General features: G+C 41.7%; 1 protein-coding gene across 1 annotated transcript in view; it reads right to left on the bottom strand.

Annotated features, from left to right (window-relative positions):
* Positions 1-27,066, bottom strand: part of FARP2 (FERM, ARH/RhoGEF and pleckstrin domain protein 2) — a 241,790-nt gene that overhangs the window by 185,734 nt on the left and 28,990 nt on the right. Inside the window, exon 2 of the mRNA XM_073625766.1 lies at positions 17,227-17,455. Coding sequence (XP_073481867.1) covers positions 17,227-17,430 — 204 coding nt within the window. The 5' untranslated portion in view covers positions 17,431-17,455. The remainder of the gene's footprint in view (positions 1-17,226; positions 17,456-27,066) is intronic.

The raw sequence follows: 27,066 nt of genomic DNA on the forward strand, positions 1-27,066 counted from the left end.
AAGCCTTGTTTTGAAGCAAGTTTAAACTATTTAGGGATTTTTTTTTTTGTCTATGGGATCCAAAAGCAAGTAGAAAAGTGTTTAATACAGCTTATACAAAGACCCAAATCTATCTCTATCTCTGCTTGCCTCCTGTAGATCACAGTACACATGAATGGGATCAGTAAAGGGGAGGGCCAAAAGCATCAACTAATCAGATTCTATTGTTGACCTACAGTGCCTTGAAAAGGTATTCATACCCCTTGAAATGTTTCACATTTTGTTCTGTTACAACCAAAATAGTAAATGTATTTTAATGGGATTTTATGTGTAGACCAACACAAAATGGCACATAAATGTGACGTGGAAGGAAAATTATAAATGGTTTTCAATTTTTTTTGCAAATACAGTATCTGACAAAAGTGAGTACACCCCTCACATTTATGTAAATATTTTATTATATCTTTTCATATGACAACACTGAAGAAATGACACTTTGCTACAATGTAAAGTGGTGAGTGTACAGCTTGTATAACAGTGTAAATTTGCTGTCCCCTCAAAATAACTCACACAGCCATTAAAGTCTAAACTGCTGGCAACAAAAGTGAGTACACTGCTAAGTGAAAATGTCCAAATTGAGCCCAATTAGCCATTTTCCCTCCCCGGTGTCATGTGACTGGTTAGTGTTACAAGATCTCAGCTGTGAATGGGGAGCAGGTGTGCACTGCATTAAATTGGTCTGCATGGCTGTCGTCCCAGAAGGAAGCCTCTAATAAAAGATGATGCACAAGAAAGCCGCAAACAGTTTGCTGAAGACAAGCAGACTAAGGACATGGATTACTGTAACCATGTCCTGTGGTCTGATGAGACCAAGATAAACTTATTTGGTTCAGATGGTGACAAGCGTGTGTGGGGACAACCAGGTAAGGAGTACAAAGACAAGTGTGTCTTGCCTACAGTCAAGCATGGTGGTGGAAGTGTCCAGGTCTGGGGCTGCATGAGTGCTGCCGGCACTGGGGAGCTACAGTTCATTGAGGGAACCATGAATGGCAACATGTACTGTGACATACTGAAGCAGAGCATGATCCCCTTCCTGCGGAGACTGGGCCGCAGGGCTGTATTCAAACATGATAAGGACCCCAAACACACCTCCAAGATGACCACTGCCTTGCTAAAGAAGCTGAGGGTAAAGGTGATGGACTGGCCAAGCATGTCTCCAGACCTAAACCCTATTGAGCATCTGTGGGGCATCCTCAAATGGAAGGTGGAGGAGCACAAGGTCTCTAACATCCACCAGCTCCGTGATGTGGTCATGGAGGAGTGGAAGAGGACTCCAGTGGCAACCTGTGAAACTCTGGTGAACTCCATGCCCAAGAGGGTTAAGGTAGTGCTGGAAAATAATGATGGCCACACAAAATATTGACACTTTGAGCCCAATTTGGACATTTTCACTTAAGGGTGTACTCACTTTTGTTGCCAGCGGTTTAGACATTAATGGCTGTGTGTTGAGTTATTTTGAGGGGACAGCAAAATTTAAACTGTTATACAAGCTGTACACTCACTACTTTACATTGTAGCAAAGTGTCATTTCTTTGGTGTTGTCACATGAAAAGATAGAATAAAATATTTACAAAAATGTGTGGGGTGTACTTACTTTTGTGAGATACTGTAAATATCTGAAAAGTGTGGCTTGCATTTGTATTCAGCCCCTTTACTCTGATACACCCCCCCCCCCCCCAAGAGTCCACCTGTGTGTAATTTAATCTCAGTATAAAATACAGCTGTTCTGTAAAGCCCTCAGGGGTTTGTTAGAGAACCTTACTGAACAAACAGCATCATAACGTCCAAAGAACACACCAGATATGACAGGGATAAAAGTTGTGGAGAAGTTTGAAGCAGGGTTAGGTTATACAAAAATATTCCAAGCTTTGAACATCCCATGGAACACTTTTCAATCCATCATTGGAAAATGGAAAGCGTACGACATGGCCGTCCACCTAAACTGACAGGCCTGGCAAGGAGAGCATTAATCAGAGAAGCAGCCAAGAGGCCCATGGTAACTCTGTAAGAGCTGCAGAGAGCCACAGCTGAGGTGGGAGAATATGTCCACAGGACAACTATTAGTCGTGCACTCCACAAATCTGGCATTTATTTAAAAGTGGCAAAAAGAAAACCATTGTTGAAAGAAAGCCATAAGAAGTCCCGTTTGGAGTTTGCAAAATGCCATGCTGGGGACACATACAGCAAACATGTGGAAGAAGGTGCTCTGGTCAGATGAGACCAAAATTGAATTTTTTGGCCAAAAAGCAAAATGCTATGTGTGGCGGAAAACTAACACTGCACATCACCCTGAATACATCATCTGTACCATGACAGAATCATGCTGGGGGAATGCTTTTCTTCAGCAGGGACAGGGTAGCTGGTCAGAGTTGGGAAGATGGATAGAGCCAAATACAGGGCAATCTTAGAAGAAAACCTGTTACTCTGCAAAAGACTTGAGACTGGGGCAGATGTTCACCTTCCAGCAGGACAACGACTCTAAACATACAGCCAGAACTACAATGGAATGGTTTAAATCAAAAGCATATTCCTGTGTTAGAATAACCCAATCAAAGTCCAGACCTAAATCCAAATGCGAATCTGTGGCAAGACTTGAATATTGCTGTTCACAGACGCTCTCTATCCAATCTGACAGAGCTTGAGCTATTTTGCAAAAAAGAATGGGCAAAAATGTCACTCTAGATGTGCAAAGCTGCTAGAGATATCCCCAAAGCTATAATTGCAAAGAAATGATTCTACAAAGTATTGAGGGGGCTGAACACAAATGCACGCCACACTTTTCAGATATTCATTTGTAAAAAATATTGAAAACCATTTATCATTTTTCTTCCACTTCACAATTATGTGCCACTTTGTGTTGGTCTATCACATAAAAAATACCAATAAAATACATACACATTCACATTTTTGGGTGTAACATGACAAAACGTGGAGAATTTCAAAAAGGGATTTTCAAGGCACTGTAAACACTAGGGGCTTGTTCTCAGGTGGCTAGAATAGTGTTAACATTGAGAAAACATAGCATTTCTGAAGTTTTCTAAATTTACCAAAATAATTAGGGAGGTATGCTTTCTCTCCAGGATTGCCTTGTGTGCAAGTTTAAGCAAACAGTTAAGGCCCGTACACAAAATACAAAAATCAGAAGTAAAATTTCATCCGACAAACGATCTACCGATTTTCGGATCGTTAGTACGGTGCTTTCGACAGCTGATTCTGATTTTTTGTCCGACAAAAGCTGGATGTGCAGACTATAAAATTTTTGTCATACGTGAACTCAAAGTCCGATTTTCCTTTAATTAGTACGGTTTTCGTTCAAAAAAAAATTTTAAGAGCAAGACTACGCATGCTCAAAAACGAAACACCACATACAAAACTATTCAACACATTACGTCACTTCTGAAGTTGTATTCTGTCGTACGAGAATTTTCATATGGTGAGTAACCTCTTCACTTAGACATGAGACTAGCATGCAACAAAAAACAGGACTAGGACGAGATACTAACCTCCTGTAAAAGTAGTATCCCCTAAATTATCAGAACGCCTCACCCACCTCTAATACACTTCACAGGTCCCATCTTACCCCGATTCGCCTTTCTAAATACAAACCAGACCATAGCCCTGCCTGCCCCAAATGCTGAGAGATCCTAGCAGAACCTTCTATCACTTATTATGGTCCTGCCACTCCCTCCAGCAATACTGGTCACAGGTGGTCAAGTTCCTCCACGATCGCATGGATTCCCCCCTGACTCTATGCCCTCATCAATGTTTACTGGGCCTCCTTTCTTTCTCTGAAGAAGAGAAATATTTAAATATTTTCTTGCAGGAATTCTTTTTCCTGACCAAAATGCAAATAGCCCAGTCCTGGATCAAGGCTTCACCCCCTACTATCCAACAACGGATCAGAGCAGTAAATGCCACTCTACAAAAAAGTATTATACTCACATAGAGGTTGCCCGACCAAATACAACAAAATTTGGGACAGGTGGCTGGAAGAGCTGTAATCACACAGAGTAGTTCCCTCCTACAGAGCAGTGTTTGTTCTGTCACATATGCTTAATGTTCAAACATTAAGCAAATATGCTTAATGTTTTTCTTACTATTCCCAATGTTTGTATGCCCTCCCATATTGGAGCTCTCCTGCACCCCTGTAACACTACTATGGGGCTGGATGTTGACCCCTTGTTGGGGTACGCTCACCCGCGTTGTCCATCTACTCCAGTAACTCATGGTATCCGGACCCTGTAACTGTCACATTCTATGTATCAATATGGTCAAGTCAATGTTATAGCCTTTGATATAGTGCCTGTTGCATTTTGCACTTGTCTGTACACTTTATTCAATATGCTCAATAAACTTTTTTTTTTTTTTTTAAATCCAAAATAAAGTAATACATGTGTGTTCCAGTGCATTTTTGGTGCGTTACGTGCCAGTTCAGGAAAATGCAGCATGTTTTTTTTTTCTGGAACTAGAACGCACTGGAACTGCAAGCACTGGTGTGAACTATCCCATTGAAAACCATATAACCTACTATCCATGTGTTTTTGATGCAGAAAAAAAAAACGTACTGGACTGCATGTGGTGTGAACTGGCTCTCAGAATGTAAGCAAAAGCAAGTCTGAATTTGTTAGTTGTCAACTCCTTTGTGCTGCTGATCCTTATTATTTTCACTTTTATTTTTACATTTGGCAATTTTCAAACCAAGAAACTGGCGAACAATAACAGCAGCAGAGGCACAAATTTAAATACATTTAAGAAAATTGTGTCTTTTGTAAGTTCAACTGGCTTAAAAGGTGCTTCTGCGGTTTCTGCCACTGATCCATTTAGGCCATGCATCTCTCTAACAGACTGTCGATGGTAATATTTGCACTTTATGCCCAAAGCATTTTCTTCTGTAATGATGTGGGTGTTAGTGTGCCTCCCTCTTGACTCATAGAACAGGCATGGACATATCCGAGAATCACTGCAGCTACTGTATTATACAAAGCATTCTCATCCAGAGCAATTAAACAATCAAACGTGAAAGTTACACACACACACACACACACACACACACACAAGCTTGTCAAGGGGATGTTGGGGTACTATCATGGTGTGACATACAGACTGATAAAAAGCTGAGTGTAGCTTCTCCATTGTGGCACCACACGTCTTTGTATGGTCAGTTATACTTTGTATTATATTTCCTGTAGATAAAAAAAAAAAAAAAAAAGTACAAGAAGGTTGAGTTTAAAGTGGATTTACAAACTTTCAAGTGAGTAGAAATAACTTAATTTGATCAGGTCCTGCCCCCCCAGGACCTGGACCTCAACAGCCAGGCAATTAAACCAGGGACAAAGTAGGACAGCAAACCAGCACTTGGGACAGAAGATTTGAACAATCTAGCATCCACTTAGAGCAGCATTTCTCAACTCCAGTCCTCAAGGCGCCCCAACAGGTCATGTTTTCAGGCTTTCTATTATTTTGCACAGGTGATTTGATCAGTTTCACTGCCTTAGTAATTCCCACAGCTGTTTCATCTGAGGGAAATCCTGAAAACATGACCTGTTGGGGCGCCTTGAGGACTGGAGTTGAGAAGCACTGACTTAGAGGATCCCTGGATATGGAGGCAAACCTGCTCAGTTTGTTGTTGTACCTGGAAGCCATGAGGTCAGCATTTGGCATTCCTAACCTACAACAGCGGTCTTTAAACACTTTGGGGTGAAGAGAACATTTTCCCGAGTTCAGACATTGAGAACTGGGGTAGTCTACATGCCAGCTTGCCACGTTTGAAATTGGCTTAAGGGTCAGGGCTGGAACATGAAGTTCTGTCCTAGCCAAAATCAGATCTGCTTCTCTTTGAGCTACATGACTTCTGGTTCTTCTCAGACAGCTATTGCAAGCCACTGCCAAAGCATTGTCCGATGAATTCTGGTTGGATGACATTGTAGATGAGGGGTGCAGTATTGAAGGAATAGTCAAATCACACTGAAAATCAGGAATTTTTGTACCCGGAAGATGGACTCGGGAGACTTAAGCTCAATTATGGGGCAGAAGCCCCTTTTGCTTTGGGGAGAGTGAACAGGTTTGAATAGAAACCTCTCCTTTCCAGGACAATGGCTATAAACCCTTGAGAGAGGAGCTGTGCTATAGCAGTATGAAGGTCTGCTGATCTTTGCAGGGATGTTGGCAAGTTTGACAACATGAAGCAGGGTGGAAGCAGAGACTGAAGTTTCAGTTTGTAGCACCTGTATATAACATTTTGGATACAAATGCCTGAAAATGTATGGTACCAGATGGCAGTGAAGGCCAAAAGACGTCCCACCACTCTGACAAGTGGGGGGTCCCATCATTAGGAAGGGGGATGTGCCCTACTCACTGCAGCTTAGGTTCAGCAGGGGCCCAAAATCTGCCCCAAAAAGCATCAGGGGATAAAAAGGCAGTACCCAGGGAGCATGCCACTCCCACCAGTCTTTAACCCACTTGAAGGCATACCCTTGAGTACTCTTCAGAGTCCAGTGCCAGCCCTGCTTTTTCTCAGTGGGGTCCTGGTACAGTTTCTATGGCAATGCCGAGGATCAGCCAATCTGGAAATCTGCAAAACGAGCCTCTTCTGGCTCTCCAGAAGATTACTAGATAAAAATAAAACTTAATAAAAACCAAGAACAGGTTTTTTTTCCTCTCTCCATTCTCCTAGGACACTAGTTAAAGAACTAAGGCACGGGGTTCTTACAGCTTTGATTTGCCAGTTTCCTGGAGGCAGAAGCATAACCCACTGTACCTAAATACTGTAAGGGAACTGTCTATGGCAGGGTTTAACCTCTGCGTACAGAAAGTGTGAGCCATGAAAAGGTGAAATAGACCTCCACAGGAGCTGGTGCTGGGCATCTCAGTAGACTGCTTCACAAAAGGGTTGGAAGTGTTTCTGGGTATAAAAAATATAAATGTTTTTTCTTATTTGTGAGAAAGAAGGGAGTGTTAGTTTACGTTTGCTGTTGGAGAATTTTCTTCGAGATTAAGTGGGTTGGCCCATGCGGTGTAGGGCTTTTTTTCTTTGGAATGAGGTTGGGATTTTAAGCATGCAGGTTTATTTTGATTGTTATTTTTGTCTTTTGGTTGAACTTGATATACTCATGTCATTTCTTCAACCTGAATGACTTTCCTAAGAGAAAATAAACAATTTGAACAAACCTGTGTGCCTTGAGCGCCGGTTCACATTAGAAGCGGCACGATTTGCAGGTCGCCTCACCGAGGCGACCTGCACACGACTGCCGCGGCGACTTGCAAGACGACTTCTGTATAGAAGTCTATGCAAGTCGGCCCCAAAGTAGTACAGGAACCTTTCTTCTAAGTCGGAGCGACTTGCGTCGCTCCGATTAGAACGGTTCCATTGTACAGAACGGGAGGCGACTTGTCAGGCGGCTAGGTCACCTGACAAGTCGCCCCCGTGTGAACCAGCTCTTACTTAGAAGAGAGATGCTCATAACACAGAAGTTGGGTTGGGTGGTTAGCACCAGCTTTTGAGAAACTTTAGGATACATTCTGTCCTAGCAGACAGCAGGGCAGTTTGGAGTTTGTTACAGCTGGTGAGCTGCTTCTGCCTACTGCAGCACTACTTACCACACAAACATAAATTTAGTGGGCATGCATTCTGGTCTGTAAAGATTTCATAAAATTAATGTGGTCCTAAGCCGATCTTTGTTTTAGTGTTGAACTCTTTGTTCATTTGTATTATCCCCCAGATAGAACAACCTCCTCCCACAACAAGGTCATCAACAATTATTTCCTGTGTACAGAGATTAACGCTTATTATCACATTCCAGTCCTGGGATTCGATGGGATCTATGCAGAGGATTAGATTCCATCTTGACAGATTAATGCCACCAACAATAAGGAGTTAAAAGATAATGGTTATTGTTAAGTTTAAACAGAATTATGGTACTGAGGGGGTAATTTTAAAAACCCAAACTTTGTGCCACAGTATCACTTCAAATAACATTCCACCTCTTTTATTGTGGTTTTCACTTGTGTTAATTAAAAATCTTTTTTTGATGGGGTTTATATGCAACACCTTAAAACCATCCTTCAACCTAGGAGCCAAAAAAAAAAAAAAAAAAATAGCAGCTACAATTACTGTAGCTGCTGACTTTTAATAATAGGACACTTACATGTCCAGGGACCCAACGTTGTCCTCACCAGAGCCGAGCTATTCGGCCGTCTTCAAGTCCAGGCGCTAGCATGTTTACTTTAGGAAGCCAGCTGTGACTGCCTGTGGTTTCACAGCCAGCTTCCAAATGTGCATGCATGAGCCGCACTTTGTGAATGGTCCCACAGCTTTCTGGGACCTGTAACGTGTCCTAGAAGGCTGCCGGGAAAGGGGGGGGGCAAGCTTCCGCTGTGGTGATCCGACCGGAAGTGGGAGTGGGTACCTGTTAAAACCAGGTACTCACTCCCGTATTTACCTGCATGAAAATTTTATTTTAGAAATAAACATTTAACATAAGGTACTAACTCCATATAAAACCCTATGACCTGTACTCATGATTAATTCAGAGGTTTGTGCGCTCTGATCAGCAAATCAATTTACTGTCACAGCTTAGAAAAAAATGACTAAGCAGAAGAGCTGGAGAACACCCGCTGGTTACATGTGGTAAAAGTTAAACATTTGAGGGTGTGTGTCCAGTTCAAGCATTTAGCTGTACCTTTCCGCTGAAAGTCTATTATCTTGTGCCCTCTTTAACCTCAAGCCTGCAATTTTCTTCTTGCTGCCTGCCTAACCAAATTGACAGTACACCTAGATCAGTCTTGTCCACAATGTTGCCTCCTATAAAGGTACTCTCTGGCTACCACATGGAAAAAGAAGGTACTGCCACAACATCAGAAAAGGGCAACACTAGCTTTCCCAACCACGGATGTGGACATATTGTAGACCAGGAGATGAAGCACCCAGCAGTTTCAGTGTCTGAGGAGCAAATTAGGATTTTCCAAGTAAAGAGCCACCTGCAACTGGTACCACAACACATGTCTTCCACACAGACTAAGAGCAACTTTCTATTACATAATGGAAGGTAAACACACCACGATTTTCTGGGAGAATTTAACTACAAAATTTGAGCAAGAGCGCTTCTTAGGCATAGTTACTGAAAGATACTGTGCCAAACAAAACATAAATCATGTGAAAATAATTCCCACCAAGCGGGAAAATAAACTCATACTTAAATTAAATAGTGTTCTCTCTCTCTCTCTCTCTCTCTCTAACGTATAAACTAACAAACAATGTCATTCATTACAAAATACAATACAATACAAAACAAATGTTCCACTGCACTCCACTCTAGTGATCGCCTTGTGTCCACCACACTGTGCAGTATATGCCCTCACTTCTGGATACTGATCTTTATGGCATACAGGTCAAATAATAGCATTTGCCCTTTAAGTGAATATAGCCATCCACCTCCTCCATTCTCCTCCAGTGGAGGCAGTGCAGCTAAAGAGAAAAAAAAAAAAAAAAAAAAAAAAAAAAACACAGAAACAAAAAAATAAAACAAACACAAACAAACAATCACATCATAACAATACTTTCTATCCAGAATCATCTATTAAAAAGATTTAAAAAACAAAAAACAAACACTCACATTAATAAGTGCACAGACTGTTGCACGACAGATTTGCACTTTGTGTCTATATTCATGTGATCAGCACACTCTGCTGTCCGTTTTCGATCCTTTCCTTGTTTATGCAATGACGTCACCCAGTTCCACCCTATGCATTATGTCACTGGCTGTGTTACTTTCCTCAGGGGTTCCCAGTATATTTTAAAATTTGTACATGCACAGTATAATGAAACACTGTAAATTAGTGGAGAATTTTAGGCATTTTATTACTCTAATGCCGCGTACACACGAGCGGACTTTACGGCAGACTTTGCCCGGCGGACGGGATTTCGTCAGACAATTCAATTGTGTGTGGGCTCCAGCGGACTTTGTTTGCTCAAAAGTTGGACCGACTTAGATTTGAAACATGTTTTAAATCTATCCGACGGACTCGAGTCCGGTCGAAAAGTCCGCTCGCCTGTATGCTAGTTCGACGGACAAAAAGCCATGCTAGGGCAGCTATTGGCTACTGGCTATGAACTTTCTTATTTTAGTCCGGTCGTACATCATCACGTACGAATTCGACGGACTTTGGTTGATTGTATGTAGGCAAGTCCGTTCATTCAGAAAGTCCGTCGTAAAGTCAGTCGAAAAGTCCGCCGGGCAAAGTCTGCCGTAAAGTCCGCTCGTGTGTACGCAGCATTAGTAGCACAGCACTGGTTTAGCACTGTATATTTTCAAAGTGTGAGAGCACGATAGTGTCAGCAAGCTGCTAACTATAGTCACATAGGGAGGTGGTAGCATGAGAACATGGTTTTAACATATTGACTAAAATGACACAGCAACATACCTTCTGGGGTCCTGCCCATATATCTTCCCAAGCAGGGAAAAGTAACAAGTGCACTTTTAAAGCATCCTCCACTTGCAGCTTGTCCCCAGCCACATGTAAATTCCATCCTGCCACTTTTTTAATGATAGGTCGACAACAACTTTAGCCAAAGATTTTTTTTTTATTTTTTTATTTTTTAACACTTGTAGCCTAATTTGAGGTTTTATTTCATAGAAAGGGAGGACTCTCACCATGCCAACATCCAATATATATAGATAAGGATTGAAAAACTCAAAAAATAGGTGGACTTTGTGGGCACATAATGAGAGGAAACCTGATTAAAAAAAAGTTATAAATTTTATTACAAACTAGTTAAACATAGAAACACCCCGTATGGACATGGTTACCAGTTACCCAATAATGCAAATATAGAGGTTGGATCTTGAGTATAAAGGTTAATACTCATAGATAAGTAATATCGAATAGAAAAGGTTTGAACCAATATGGCCTCCACACTTGCTCATCAACCCATTTCGCTAGCTATTAGCTTCCTCAGGACAATACTGGGTAGGTGCTGGTGGACCTGTATCCAGATGTGCAGGAACACCCCACGAGACTAGACAGACAATCAAAAAAAGCCTCAAATCTGATGCAGATCGATGTGTGTACATAGGTATAAAAGTTTAGCTGTGGCATACACACTGGTAAATAAACAGTTGTATACCGCTATGAGGAAGAAATCTGTCAAATTTATACCTGGTATATAGTAGGCATACGGCCAACAAAGTAGCAAGGTAGAGATCCAGGCCAAAAATAAAGATATATTATATTATAGGGTAATGAGTCAGCCGCCAAGGGCACCATAAAGGTAATCTCTCAGCCCTAGGATGTTACAATAAAGTATCAGAAAGATACAGGAGGTTCTCCAAATCATGGATGACAGGGCAAAATCTAAATCATATAGATATGGCAAGTGTCCCAATTGGGGAGGCCTATCCATAGGGCCCAGCAGTTTATGCCTAAATCAGAAACGAGAGTCCTTTAGCCACACAGTGTGTGGACAGCTGTATTGATTAGATTTTACCCCTGTCCTCCATGAATTGGAGAACCTCCTGTACCTTTCTGATACTTTGTTATAGCATCCAACCTCTATATTTGCATTATTGGGTAATTGGTAACTGGGTCCATACAGGGTGTTTGTATGTTTCTATGTTTTTTAACTAATTTGTAATCAAATTTATAACTTTAAAGGCTTAGGTCACACTGGCATTAAGAGCAGGCGTTTGAGAGGCGTTTGAAAGGCATTACAAACGCCCCTCAAACACCTATGCACAAGATATAATAGACAGCACATTGTGCTGGTCACACTAAGCACTAGCGTTGCTTCAAAACTGAAGCCTCATGTCGAGTCAGGAGGCATTTGAAGCCTTTCAACGCCTCCCATTCAAGTCTATGTAAACACTCCGCAAATGCTCTGGCAGGCGTTCTCGGCGTGGTATTGGTGCAGTTGAGGCGCGTTAAAATGAGCCACTTTCCATTGTGGCGCAGTTTTAACACTCATCAAATGCTACGAAACCACGCATAGGGTGTTTAGGGAGCCTTTAACGCTTGTAAAACGCCCCATTCTAAAGCTCATAGACGCCTGTCTGACGCCCATACTAATATCATACAAACGCTAAGGGAGTGTTTGTTGAGTGTCAGTAATTTTAGTCAAGTGTGGACAAGCCCTTAATCAGGTTTCCTCTCATTATGTGCCCACAAAGTCCACCTATTTTTTGAGTTTCTCAATCCTTATCTAGGTTTCATTTCATCTTAAATTGTTCATTTGTGTCAAGCTGGCCCAAACTAAACTATTTTCCATTACTAATACATGTGCCCGCTGTCACTGCTGTATCAAATATATGCAGCATCAGTGAGGACTTCCTGTTCCAGTAAGAAAATCGAGTTAGGCTGAGTTTTGCTCACCCAATTCCAAGAAGCTTTACATTTTATGAATTCATTTAAGGCTCTGTCTGATTGGCTGAGGTATAGCGGTAAGCACACATGATGCCACAATCACTAAATTGACCAGTCAGAGGAAGCCGTGTGTTCATTCCTAAAATAGTAAAGCTTCCTGTGAACAGCTAAGCAGCACTCAGCCCAACTTGATTTTGTTCCAGAAATTGAATGGTATGTCCTTTAACCACTGCTAGAATAGTTTATATAACACTAACAGCGGGTGCATGTATCAGAAACGGAAATAGTTTGTTTGGACCAGATTGCCCAAAGCAAAATATTTAAAGTGGTTTTAAAGACCGAAGGTTTTTACCTTAATGTATTCTATGCATTAAGATAAAAAAAAAAAAAAAAAACTTCTGTTTGCAGCTCCCCTTCCAGCCCCCCTTATACTTACTTGAGCCCGATGTCTATCCAGTGTTGTGCATCGCTGCTCTCTCTCTCCTCACTGGCACAGAAGCAGCAGTGGGAGCTATTGGCTCCTGCTGCTCTCAATCACTGCCAGTGAGAAGGGAGCAGGTCAAGTCTCACTGTACATGTCAATGGGCACACAGAGAACAGCTTGGGGGTGAGCATGCGCAAGTGCCCCTATAGCAAGTACCTTGCTATGGGGCACTCAGCAGGAGGGAGGGGCCCAGAGCGCCAGTGGGGGCTCCAAAAGAAGAGGATCGGGGCTGCTCTGTGCAAAATCATTGCACAGAGCAGGTAAGTATTCCATGTTTGTTATTTATAAAAAAAAAAAAAAAAAATTACCTTTGCAATCACTTTAAAGTGAAATGAAACCTGCATTTAGGCTTTAAATAGTGTGGAAGGGTTCAACAATTGGCCACTCAGCAAAAAATAAGCTGTGTCATCACACCACAGATCTCCCCCTTCCTCAATGCACTGAAATAAACTTGATAGGTCAGCTGAGCCCCCGTTGCACGATTCAGTGTTCAGCAGGGTTAGTTACGTTTATTGCCCTGAAGTTTGTCAGATTGTGTCTGCATGTTCACCTCCCCTCTAATGTATACAGGTAGTCAGCCATACCTTCAAAATTTATATTACAACTTCATCATCATGTGGCATTTTCTCAGAAGAAAGTAATCTTGGTTCTGATGTATCTAGATCCTTCGGAGACTTTTTTTTTTTTTTTTCTTTAAATGCCGCTGAACAGAAAAATGTATCTTATGATATTTACCTTTTCCGCGGTTGCAATGCTCTTCTGCACAAACACACAAAGGATTTACTATTGTCTATTTTTACTACCCATTTTAATAGTTAAAAAGCTATCATAATTACTAACACAAGTTCAGAACAAACGTGGCTCGTTATTCTTTATTGTCAGATTTAAAGCTAGCTATACACAGCTGGAATTCCATCCAAATCCTACTGCGGGCTCAATGGCTGCCTGATTACAAAAGCTGGAAGTGCAGATTCCTCCATCTGTGTGGCTAGCCTTGCTAAGATATGCATAGGACAGTTTTTACGACATACAAAAACCCTCTGGCAAGAAGCCAAATACAGGGGTTTGGATTGTTAGATCTTTTACATGTACTTTTGAGGGATGAGAAACTCAAAGATGTCAGCTACCAGGAGTGGAACACACTGCAGCAAATAAAAATGTGTGCAGAATATTCCCCTATGTTTTGCATCACTGCTTAAAATGGAAAGTATAGTATATTATTAGTGAGCATATATTTTGAGTTATTACTTACCTTCAAAGGTTTACCCAATTCACAGGTATATATATTTTTTATGCTTTGCTACTGAAAGGGGGTACTAGAGGGGTGCCCAGACTGAAAATGGAGTTGGGTATTTAAAAACAGTATTACTACTACTATGGAAGAAGAATTTGTACACACAGAGAGGTAAAAAGAGCAAAGCTTGTTAGAACAGCTTATCCTGTGTCCATCTGTTGCCCATTCAAGACAAACCTGTCCTGAGGATAACAGCTGTTCTGTGGCATTACGTAAAATCCAGGACCAGATTACAAGGGGAATCCTGGCTGTATCTCACCTAACAGCCTCCCTCGCAGTCACCAACACTCATGTGACACGCAGCTAGCCAAACGTCGGCAATACCACATGCAAAAGTTTACAGAAACGTAACCCTATATATTACCAGCACTAATACTTAGAAGAAAGCATTGGGACATTTACATTCATGCTAAAATGACTGCAAAATACAGTGAGTATATTAGAGAAGTTTGACCACAACTTATAAATTCTTTTTGTATCCCACGAAGATACAAGTGCATATAGCATTTGGTCCCCTTCTGATCCATGCTGTGTTTTTCTGCTAAAAGCATTGCTTTAAAGTGGTAGTTAACCTGCTGAAAAAAAAAAAAAAAAAAAAAACCCTGCAAGACAATAGCATAATGTGCTAGTATGCATCACATACTAGCACATTATGAAATACTTGCCTTAGAACAAAGCCCTGCAGTGGTGCCCGGTCACCACTGAGGGAGCTGACATGTTCCCTCTGCGTTTTTTCCGGGATCGCTGGCTCCGGCGCTGTGAGTGGCCAGAGCCGCGATGATGTCACTCCTGCGCATGCGCACTGGAGCCCTTTATTCATTTCATCAGAATAAAAAAAAAAAATAGTAAATGCACATTTTTTTCCCCGCAAAAATAAGTGCATATATTATTTTTTCTAAAATGCTAACTATCTTCTAAATGTGTATTAATGCACTAAAAAACGGGTTTCAAAGTATAACAATATACAATAGACCTAATATATATTTATATTGACCTTTATTCATTACATACAGGTTCTACTTATATTATACCTTGCTGATCATCTTATCACACTTCAAGTCTGCGAGAGAGTGACTGAGCGACAATAGATTTTGAATTCTCTAAGACCACTTTCACACTGAGGCGCTTTACAGGTGCTACAGCGCTAAAAATAGCGCCTGCATAGAACCTGTAAAGAGCCTCTCCTGTCTCTCCAGTGGGAAAGCCCCGAGGGCTTTCACACTGGAGCAGTGCGCTGGCAGGAAGCTAAAAAAAAGTCCTGCTAGCAGCATCTTTGGAGCGGTGTATACACCGCTCCTAAACAGCTCCTGCCTATTGAAATGAATGGGCAGCGCGGCTATACCACCGGCATAGCGCTGCTGTAGCAGCGCTTTGTGGTGATTTTAACCCTTTCTTGGCCGCTAGTGGGAGGGTAAAAGTGCCCCGCTAGCGGCCAAATAGCGCAGCGAAATTGACAGTAAAGCACCGCTAAAAACTGCGGTGCTTTACCACCGATGCACCCACCGCCCCAGTGTGAAAAGGGCCTTAGGATTGGTGGATTTCGCATTTATCTCAGCACAGGATGATGATGATTCAACAACTGAACCCAAAGGCCTTCTATTAATTCTGGGGTCTTAAATGGTCTACTCCAAGGTTCTCAATTTTGCTTACAATAACTTGGAGACTTACTGATATTGCTTACTACACAACATAAAAGAAAAGAAAAGCTATAGAAGAAGGAGATAATTAAATATATGTAACAATTTTTGACAATATAATTTAACCAATTCACGACCAAGGTCAAAACAAACTTTGGCTGGTTCACACCAGAACTGCACAGGAACGTAGTCTCTGTTCCTGTACATTCCCCTGCAGTGTGATTTGGTAGCTCATTCATTTGAATGAGCTGCATATAGCACCAGACCGCACAAAAAGTAGTGCACGCACTACTTTTGAAAAGCGTGCCACACGAAAAAAAAAGGTACTGTGATGCCACGTAATCTGGTGCCTGCAAGCATATAGCAAAGGCAGTGCGTTCTGAACATGGTGCACGAAATATGCATGGAGCGCACCTTCCCCAAACCCAATTTTTGCAACTTTAACATATGTTAATATACCTTAGTATATCCAGGTGGATTATACCTTGTTTTTTTTCCCAAAGACAGATTGGGCTTTCATTTGGTGGTAAATGGTAATTGATATCTCGATTTTATTTTATTTTATTATGAAAGAAAAACTGGCCCAAAAAAGTAAAAAATATAATTTTTTAAATTTTAGCTGTATATTTTTATGTCATTACTATGACTCACCACCAAAGACCTAAAATGTAAAATTCTCAGACTCCTGATGATTGTGATCACGATGATCTCTAGAGGAGAAGTCTTGTGTCTCTCCAATTTACATAGGAGAAACACAGGGATGGGCTACAGAGTGAATGATCACTGTGCTAGCCAATCCCAGAGATCATGTGATCAGGACCTGGTTTCCCTGGGTCCCGATCGTTAGGAGGAGACGTGGGGCTTTCACAGACAGATTGGTCTCAGTGCTGGGAGTGTGCTTCCAGCACAAACATAGGAATACATATATGCTGAGCCCAGAATTAAAGCCCACTTATACTGTATGCGTGTTACACAAACATGAAGGGGTTAAGCATGTTTGAAAAAAAAAAAAAAAAAAAATACTCCTTTCATGTTATGAGTGCTGCCTGTCTGCTGGCCATCTTTTTCCACAACTTCTTGCATTCCCTGTATGTATGGTAGCTTTTCCTCTGCTGCTTACTTTCAATTTCTAAGGACTACGACTCCCATGGTACCTTGCTGCATGCAAGCTGAGAGTCCTGAAACTCCATTCAGAAGGCATGCAAAGTCTGTGACAGAAGTGGCTACTAACAGGGCACAGTAAATAAGTGTCACAGAATTCAAGGAAGTAAATGGGGGGGGGTCTTCAAAAAGTAAGTTTACAAACTTCAGGATTGTTCAGGTTAAGAGGAGTAGGCTAGAAATAAATAAAATACAACGTGGCAATGAATATTTCAATTGTGACCATAGATTCACTTTAAGAACATTCCATAACATACCCCAATTTCCACTGGTAGTTCTGTGCCATCCAGCAGCAATACAGACGAACAAAGATTTTGATTGTTGTTCTTGACAGGAGAGGATGATAGAGCTGTGTTGAGATTCTGTCCTGGTTCCAGTGTGCTAATGCCAGTGCTTCGTTCTGCACCCAGACGGGCACCTGGAGTCTGCAACACACGATACGTTCCTTCTATTTCCCCCATAATGACTCAATCTTGTTTCAATTTCCTGAAATATTTAAAAAGACACGAATATTAATATGGAAAAAATTCCAACGCAATCACTCTGCACTGTGAGTAACAATGTGATCAAACGTATGTATACAGACTAAGAGCCGGTTCACACTAGAAGCGGCACGACTTGCAGGTCGCCTCACCGAGGCGACCTGCACACGACTGCCACGGCGACTTGCAAAACGACTTCTGTATAGAAGTCTATGCAAGTCGCCCCCAAAGTAGTACAGGAACCTTTTTTCTAAGTCGGAGCGACTTGCGTCGCTCCGATTAGAATGGTTCCATTGTACAGAACGGGAGGCGACTTGTCAGGTGGCTAAGTCGCCTGACAAGTCGCCCCCGTGTGAACCGGCTCTAAGACAAAATATCACCGCTGCCACAATAACAAAAAAACGAAATCTCTGAATTATGAGACAAAATGTAGCACTGTGAATCATGTATACACATCAATATAAAAGTCCTATAAAAAAACCTGCATGGAGTTCAACCCTTCAACTATCGAGCTCATTCACATGGAGTATAAGAAAAAAGGCTCCAATAGTGCCATTTTGTAAAAACACCCACATAATCAAAAAATAAATGCTACTTCACAAGTAAAATCAAGCACAATCCCCATCACCATAGCAAGTATAAAGGACCAGGAGTAACAGCATCTTACCCACTCTCCACCCATCACTTCCACTGGAGATAATACATAATTTCCGATTAAAATACAGCCACACCCGACACGTTTCATCCTTCCAACTTTGTCCAGGGCATTAAAAATACACATGCAGGTTGTTTGAAGGACTTTGTATTAACGTATATTGATGATTAAAAGTGTTACATTTGTCTCAATTCAGTATTGAATATGCAACCTTAAAAAACGGCAAGATCAAACCAAAATCAAATTATGACAGTCCAATAGGGTTGCACCAATACCAATTTTTCATTGGTGGAGTACCATACTGATACTTTCAGTCAAGTACTCACTGATGCCGAGTACCAATACTTTGCAGTGCAATTTGAATCAATACAAAATAAATGGGTGCAAATAGCACTGCAAAGACTTGCATGCGATTTGAACAGGAATGTGGTGCGATTCCTGTCTGAATCACATGCAATTTCCCCCACTGCTCGTGTGTGTGTGTGTAGAAAGAGAAGTGCCATCTATTAAAAATATTATAACTCGCATTAAGTACATATCTGGTCACATGCAAAATCTGCATAGTGCCCCGGTCCCGCAGATGATAGAAAATCACGGGCACGGGAGGTGCTCACAGGACTGGAGAAGTTCCGGGACCCCTGTGGGTATAGGGCAGAAGTTATGTCAGCTTGGGGGTGGACCGCCTCTACATCTCCTCCAGCCCCGTGAGCACCTCCAGCAGCCGTGATTTGCCATCATCGGCTGGACCAGGCCAGATATGTACTTAAAGAGGAACTGCAGTCCGCTCACATAATTTGTAATAAAAACATCTTTGCCATTCTAAAGCTTTCCTCCAACCACTTTGCATATTATTTTATATATACTGAGATTCTGTACTGGCTGCAATCATTTTAACTGTGGGCAGCTGCTGCCCGATTACTTCCTGGATTTACACAGACACACAGAGGCACACCTCCAGCTCTGCAGCTCTCATTGGCCCTCTTATGACTCATCCCTCCCTGGCAAACTCTCTCTCTCTGTGCACGATGTCATAAGCCTAGGCTTTATTCCAGACAAGAAACAGGAAGTGGGCTGTATAAGGTATTTACTGAGAGAAAAAATATGTTTTACTATCCAAAGTTAAAACAAGGGCAGAGGATTTAATAGATGGAAAGATGAAAAAATGACTGAAGTTCCGCTTTAATGTGAGTTAAAACATTTTTAATAAACTGCCCACTAGATGGCACCTCCCTTTCTATAAAACACACACACACACACACACACACACACACAAACAAACACACACACACACACATATACAGGAGCGGTGGGGGGGGGGGGGGGGGGGAAATCGCATGCAATTGGGACAGGAATCGCACAGCATTCCTTTTCAATTTGCATGCGATTCTTTGCAGTGTGATTTGCGCCCATTCATTTTGCATTAATGCAAATCATAACGCAAAGTATTTGTTTTGGTATCAGGGCATTTTCACAAAAACAAGTTTTCATGAAAATGCTCGGTATCAGTGCATCCATACAGTACAATCAATGCTTTTAAAAAGTTTACAAAACATCATCAAGTTCAGTTCATTATTGTTCTAAAATGTGAAGCCTACAGTTCATCTTATACTACACAGGTTACAGCTGGTTCCTATATACAGGTATGCTTTCACCAACAGTATGCACGCATTGTCCACTTCCACCCTCTGACCTAAATGCGCCCTAAGAACATCTGACAAATAGTGTTCTGTGGCAGTTTCCATAGCAAATCTCCTTGCCTTTCTCAATTGAGAGGAGATGATTTCATGAAATGTCTAGGCGTCTGTCACACAAAGGTAAAGGTAATCTTAGACCGGTGATATAGAAATGTTTCCCCGATATGTCATTAGTGTCACTTGATTTATTCCTTACAATTCATTTTACTTTGATCACATGCAAAGCTCACGCCTCTGTTAACATTTTATAAATATATCTTAACACTGCAAATTGACATCTAGTTTTTGGATTTAGCAGCTGTAACATGCACATCACCTATAGGTCTATAGAGTTCATCTCTAAAGAGAGCCAGCAGAATGAATGTCAAGCACTGCCTGACACAATCCAAATAAAAAATGGTGCATTTGTAAATGATTCCCGATTACCACTCCACCCACATAAATCACATATCAGTCCACCTGCACTTTTCAGTTTGTTTTGCAGTATTATTATAATACAGGATTTTTACAGCACAAATAGTTTGCGCAGCACTTTACAACATGAGGGCAGACAGTACAGTTACAATAAAATTCAATACAGGAAGAATCAGAGGGCCCTGCTCATTAGAGCTTACAATCTAAGAGTCAACTGTATGCATGTGTTCTCATTTTATAACCCTACCCCCAAGTCCCATCAGGGGCAGTTGTCCTGCCATTAACCACACTTAGGCAGGCCATACACTGTTCAAATTTTGGCTGGTCCAGCATGCCAGGTTTTACCTGCGATTATTATCGTTAGCAACTGCTATAGCCGCTTGCAATAATCTCTGTCTTTTTCAGGCAGGGATGGCTTCCCCCCCTGGGAGAAGACAATGGCCTGGCAGGAGGTATTCCCACATCAACACGATCTGTGTTGATGGGGAAATCAAGCGACTTTCTTTCCTGCAACTCGTGGTTGCAGGAAATAAATTTGCTCAGTGTATGGCCGGCCCTAGGGCCGCTAGTAAGTCCGCAGTGCGTTTTAACTATGCATGTGGGAAACGCATTGGTTGAACCCTGGGGACAAGTTTGGGAAATACTTCACTGTGCAATCAGATCAATAGAGGGGGCTGCACATATATTTAATTATGTCCTAAAATCTCTGTAACCCTACCAGACCCAGACTTACCTTCCTAGCACATCACTAGAACCACGAAGCAAGGCCCTGGAAGCAGGAGGGGTGGGGCCAATCAGTAACTTCACAATGGAAGCCAATTCAAAGAACAATGCCTCTCTAGAGGTGGTCATCACAATTTGAATGTGCAATCTCTATTCATTATCAGTCAGTTAGATCTACCAAAATGATGTAGTAGAAGCCCTACTTAAAAGGGAGAAATGTAACTAAAAAAAAAAACAAAAAAAAAAAAAAAACACAAAATATACATACTCACCTATGTGGCTGCAGCATCAGTCCAATGCTGCAGCTGTATCCCGCCAGCTCTAATGCCGCGTACACACGAGCGGACTTTACGGCAGACTTTGCCCGGCGGACGGGACTTCGTTGGACAATTCGATCGTATGTGGGCTCCAGCGGACTTTGCTCAAAAGTTGGAACGGACTTAGATTTGAAACATGTTTTAAAGCAATCCGTCGAAATTGAGTCCGGTCGAAAAGTCCGCTCGTCTGTATGCTAGTTCGACGGACAAAAAGCCACGCTAGGGCAGCTATTGGCTACTGGCTATGAACTTCCTTGTTTTAGTCCGGTCGTACGTCATCACGTATGAATTCAACGGACTTTGGTGGATTGTGTGAAGGCAAGTCCGTTCATTCAGAAAGTCCATCGTAAAGTCTGTTGAAAAGTCCGCCGAGCAAAGTCTGCCGCAAAGTCCGCTCGTGTGTACGCGGCATAAGACTCAATGATAACTGCTGATCGCTCAGTTCTGAATCCTCACTGAGCCCCATGAACTGGTGGTCATTGGCTCTCTGCTCTTACTGGGGCACTGGGCTGTGAAGAGGGCAGGAGCGGCTGGGTCAGTCTCTCTGCAAAACGCTGAAAAACTGAGCCAGCTGCCAGTAAGGCATCTAGGTGGATCCAGACATTGTCGGTATACATCCAGAAACCTGAGCAGCTCTGTAACATCCACTAACAGTGGGCTATAGCTGGCTGAATTTGGGTCACAGGAGTGCAGAAATAAGTGCACTCCTGTCACCCAAAAGGTGCCATACTTCTCTTTTAATAGTCCACTCCACTTGTATCAAGTCAGGTAGTCTCTCATACTTAATAGTTGACACATCTAAAAGAAGATTGTTTAATCACATTGTGTATGGCTATCGGTAATCTAGCTTGAAACTTTGCCTTTGCAATAGCTTCCCATAATAAAGACCGTCACTGCTGCTCTCTCTTTGTGTAGGGAGACTTACTTACAGGGTCTTGTGCTCACCCCTTTCTGTAGTTGCCTGCAGTTCAGCTTTAAGAGCAGGATATTCGTTTGTATGCAAGATCTTTCATTTGTTACTTCTAATGCCTATATTCTAGAACAGTTAATTCACATACGGTAACATTTTACCAGTTAAAAAAAAAAAAAAAAAAAAAAAAAGAAAGAAAATGCACATTACAAAGAAATTAACATAAATTTGCATCCGCTAAAATATAAACACTTTAGCAATTAATAAATTATAAATAGATAGTAATGTTGAAATATAATGGTACATTCCAAATACTCAATTGATTGCCACAATGGCTTCTACGTAAATAGGAAGAATAAAGAGACTGCAGAGAAAAGCAGAACACCAGAACCTGTCTAACCAATACAACTAGTTTTTAAAGCAAATAAACAACTAAATACAATAGTGAAAGATACAAAAAAAAGAAAACATGGCAAAAATCCTACTAGCCCAGGGCATAGACAATTACTGATTAGAGTCCCTCCCTGTCTGTTACAGGAAGTAGAAGCAAAACATGTTGGACATACCCAATGCATGGGAAAACTACATCTCACAATTCCAACACAAGTCAAGTCACATAACATTATGCAAACACTTGTTTTAAAGCTACCATGCCTAAAACAAGGCAGCAGACAGTCCATATTCTGATAGGACAAAAGTAACAGGTAAGAACAGTAAAATAGAGACCTAGTCCCACACCACTGTATTAATATGCAGATCTCATTGCATCAGGCCCAAATGAAACATGCGATTAGGTTTTTATTTCATAGACTGATGTTTATATATTAGGCTAAGGCTGGCTAAACATTATACAATTTTCTTACTTTTTTAGTAAATCTAAAGAATTGAATGAGAAAATTGTATAGTGTATGGTCATCGTAAATTAACACGAGCCGCCACGTAGTAAAAAAACAACAGACAGCTGATCCGCGTTTACACCCATCCACCCTCTCTACACTGACTGCTCACCTTCAATGTGACATGATGGTTTCACTTCAAGGCATGGCAATTTTAACAGGGCATGTCGAGTTTGGCAAGCGATGTTGCTTACCAAACTCACCCTATGAAGTCAATTGACTTGCGCAGCAACCATATGGTGCAGTATTTAAATGCAAAATCACCCCGGTCATATAAAAACAAATACAGACGTTCAAGAGGTTCTTCCTGCATGCCTGTGTAAACCATCTATAAACCACATCTGAAGAAGCTATCCACCACAGATACTTTTCAAAGTAGTGGTAGAGCCCACCACCTGTGTGAATGAGCCCTTTAAAGTTGATGTAAACCCGATTCATGAAATTTGAGCCAGGCACATATATCTGTATTGTTTTCTTATCTCTCTTAAAAGCACCATGTTCTGTGGCTTTCTCCTGCTCCGTTCTTCTGACAAGTTCTATGACACGTGATAAAAATAGGCTGAATTTTGTGTCAGGGTGGGTGCTTCATCTGTGTGTTTGTTTCATCTGTGGCTGTTCACTTCACTGGGTATATGTGAGGGTTTACATCAACTTTAAAGAGGCGTTGTGGTCCCCACAAAAAAATTAAAAGTCAGCAGCTACAAATGCTGTAGCTGCTGACTTAATATTAGGACACACACCTGTCCAGGGCTCCCGTGATGTCGGCACCCCAGCTGATTTCTGGATCAGCTCTCGGGTGCTGCTGCCGTCGCCATTCATAGTAAGGGAACCCGGCAGTGAAGCCTTTCAACTTCACAGCCGGTACCCTACTGCTAATGCGTGAAGCACGCTACGCTAATTGGCCAGACGGCTGAGTAAGGAGGAGGGGGCCGAACTTCCATTGGACAGCGTCGTCTCCCGGAAGTGGGGATAGGTACCTGTCAAAAACAGGTACCTGGTCACCCCCCCATGAATTAAAGTGATATAGTTTATTCATAAACAAAAATAGATGAGTACAAAGAAATTACTATGAATTCATACAAACTAGGTTACAGGATATTCATTAAGAATTAGTTATGCCCATACAAGGGCAAATGATCAAGGTAGGCCAACGCGTTTTGAGTTGTTCCCTCTTCATCAGAGCCTTGGAAAGTAAAAGAAAGTATGTAGGATGTAGAAGATAAACATGGAGAGGAGTGGCTGATTAGGAGATGTATCCTTTATGCGGGACACGCATGATCATCCTATACTACTTACCATTCAAAATGACTACTATTTTACATTAATACCGCCTGCACGAGCGCAGGAGAAACACTTTTTCTGTTTATACTTTTACCTGGTCACCCCCCCCCCTCCCCCCTGAAAGGTGCTATATGTGGCACCAGAAGGGGGGGGGGGAATCAGTTAAGCGGAGGTTCTACTTTTGGGTTGAACTCCGCTTTAAGTATAACTAAAGGCAAAACTTTTTTTGGGGATAGAATGGAGGAGGATTAGAACGCTTGTGAGTTTATATTGCTGTGCCCACAAAAGGGAGATTTTCATCCTCTCTATTTATTCTGTTTACCACTATCATTGACAGTGAAAGTAAACGAAAATTCCAAATTTTTTTAGGTTATAACCCTCCCTTTCCACTCTTTTTTTTTTGAATAAAGAAGAAGATTTTCCTATAGTTCTACTTTAAGCAATAATGCCACTTTGGTATCCGGGGTATTCAGTCACCATCCACCAGACATCCAACCCTCACCCTATCGAGTACTAGTGCAGCATTTCAATGTCCTCTGAAATCATTCTATATGTACCTGGCCTGGATACAGAGAATGCTTGACATCCCAGAGATAAAGACCAAGATGTTAAGAGCACCACAATGCAATTGCACTGTGTTTGCGATCCGCTGCGGGTGTCAATACAAAGTTAAAGATACCCCAAAAAGGATCGCCAGTGCAGTGAGGTTTGCCTGCACGGCAGAAATTGACCGTGCAATGCAGCTCCAAAAAAAGTACCTGCACTTTTTTGGTGCAATGCGGGGCGATTTGAGCACAATTAAAATGAATAGGCTCAAATCGCACCACACTGAATTTCATGTGAAGGAGGTGCAGTTCCTATGCGTTATAAGGTGAACCGGGGCTTAAAGAGGTTATAAACCTCCATTTTCAAGTTGTACCGTGCTCCGTTTAGGAGATATTTACTTTGTACGGCGCAGATGATGTCATTGGCGCCCCCGCTGTGAAGAAACGGCCCTCTGTGCCGTTTCTTTACTAACAAGTGCAGTGACCTCACACAACTCCGGCCAGTCACAGAGTCGAAGTCCGCGGTACTGGAAGGAAGAGGGGCGAACATGGATGCGTCCTGCAGCGGGGACAGCGCAGGCTTTGTTTGCAGGCAAGTGTCACATAATGTGCTAGTATGCGATGCATATTAGCACATTATGCTTTTACTTTGCAGGGAACAAAAAAGGAAGTAAAACACATTAGGGTTTACTTCCTCTAAGTGCTGGTTCAGACTAGTGCATCTTCTGATGCACTACAGAGTCACAACAAGGAAAAACACATATTTAATGGTGCCAATTCTCATCAAAGTGACTCAGCAAGGTGCGACTTTGGAAAAGGTTCCTGTGCTACACTGTTGTGATTTAAACTGCAATTTGGCCCCACCAAATATGCAAAGTTGCACTACATAATCACACTGAAAATCGCATTGCAGCAGTGTGAACTGAGCCCTAAAGAGATCCTTTAATCAAACATTCAGGGTTTTGTAAGCAGCGCTAGAGGGAATTTGGAGAATTAGTGTCTTCATGAAAATTTTAATTGCATCTAAACCCAAGAACAAAAATACAATACATTGCAGCTTACCAGTCTTTCATGAGGCTGTGTGTTAGTTTTCTTTTTTCACACTTGCTTATTTAATTTCACCTAGTGATCCTGCCAGTAACACCTTTCCTGTCCTAGGATGACTGACAACGCTCACTCATTGCACTGCATTCTATGGAGTCCTGCATTTATCTGATTACTGTATAAAACGACCGGATTAGAAGGCATGAAAGATGGAAGGGGACTAAAAACAACCGTGGTCAGTATGAACTCTATAGTTACACTGCACAAATATTTCACATTTAGTTGCCTCCCTCCACCTAAATGGTTTTGATAGGTTTCCTAATTAGTCCAATGATCTATACTTTACATGTTTTCATGGATACATAAGTACATTTGAAGATATGTTGTGAGTCCTAGGATATATCCCCATGTGGTTCCATTGTAATATGCCTAACTGGGCTCAAGTTCAAGAGACCAACAGCTTACTTTATTAAATTACTTCCCCAGGCAGCTATAGCCTTTAGAAATATGAACAAAGACTTTATTCTTTTAACGGACTTGGAGTACACATGACAACTATACAATCAATTTGGTCAGCAGCTTTCTCATTTGTGCTGGTGACTTCAGAATATTCTTAAAGTGTAAATAAATCTTAGACAAAACTCCTGTGTCCTAATACTTAAAGCAAAATTAAACCCAAAAACAAAAATATAATATATTACAGCTTACAAATCCTTAGATCTGGTAGCTGTATTTGTTTTCTTTTTTGTTTTTTCCCCCTTATTTCACCTGGTGATCCAACCAGTGACACTTCCTGTCTTAAAGGAGTTGTAAACTCTTGAGGTTTTTTACCTTCATGCATTCTATGCATTAAAGTCTAGTTTTTTTACCTTCTTTGTGCAGTTGGTTTTGCACAGAGCAGCCCGGATCCTCCTCTTGTCGGGTCCCTCTTTGCTGCTCCTGGCCCCTCCCTCCAATCGAGTGCCCCCTCAGCCAGCAGCTCTCTATGGGGACACCCAAGCCGAGTCAGAGCTCCGTGTATCCATTCAGACACGGAGCCCCGACACGGCCCCTTCTCTCCCCTGATTGGCTGACTGACTTTGATTGACAGCCGCAGGAGCCAATGGTGCTGCTGCTGTGTCTCAGCCAATCAGGAG

This window comes from Aquarana catesbeiana, linkage group LG04 (assembly GCF_042186555.1).
Source record: "Aquarana catesbeiana isolate 2022-GZ linkage group LG04, ASM4218655v1, whole genome shotgun sequence".
Classification (NCBI taxonomy): domain Eukaryota; kingdom Metazoa; phylum Chordata; class Amphibia; order Anura; family Ranidae; genus Aquarana; species Aquarana catesbeiana.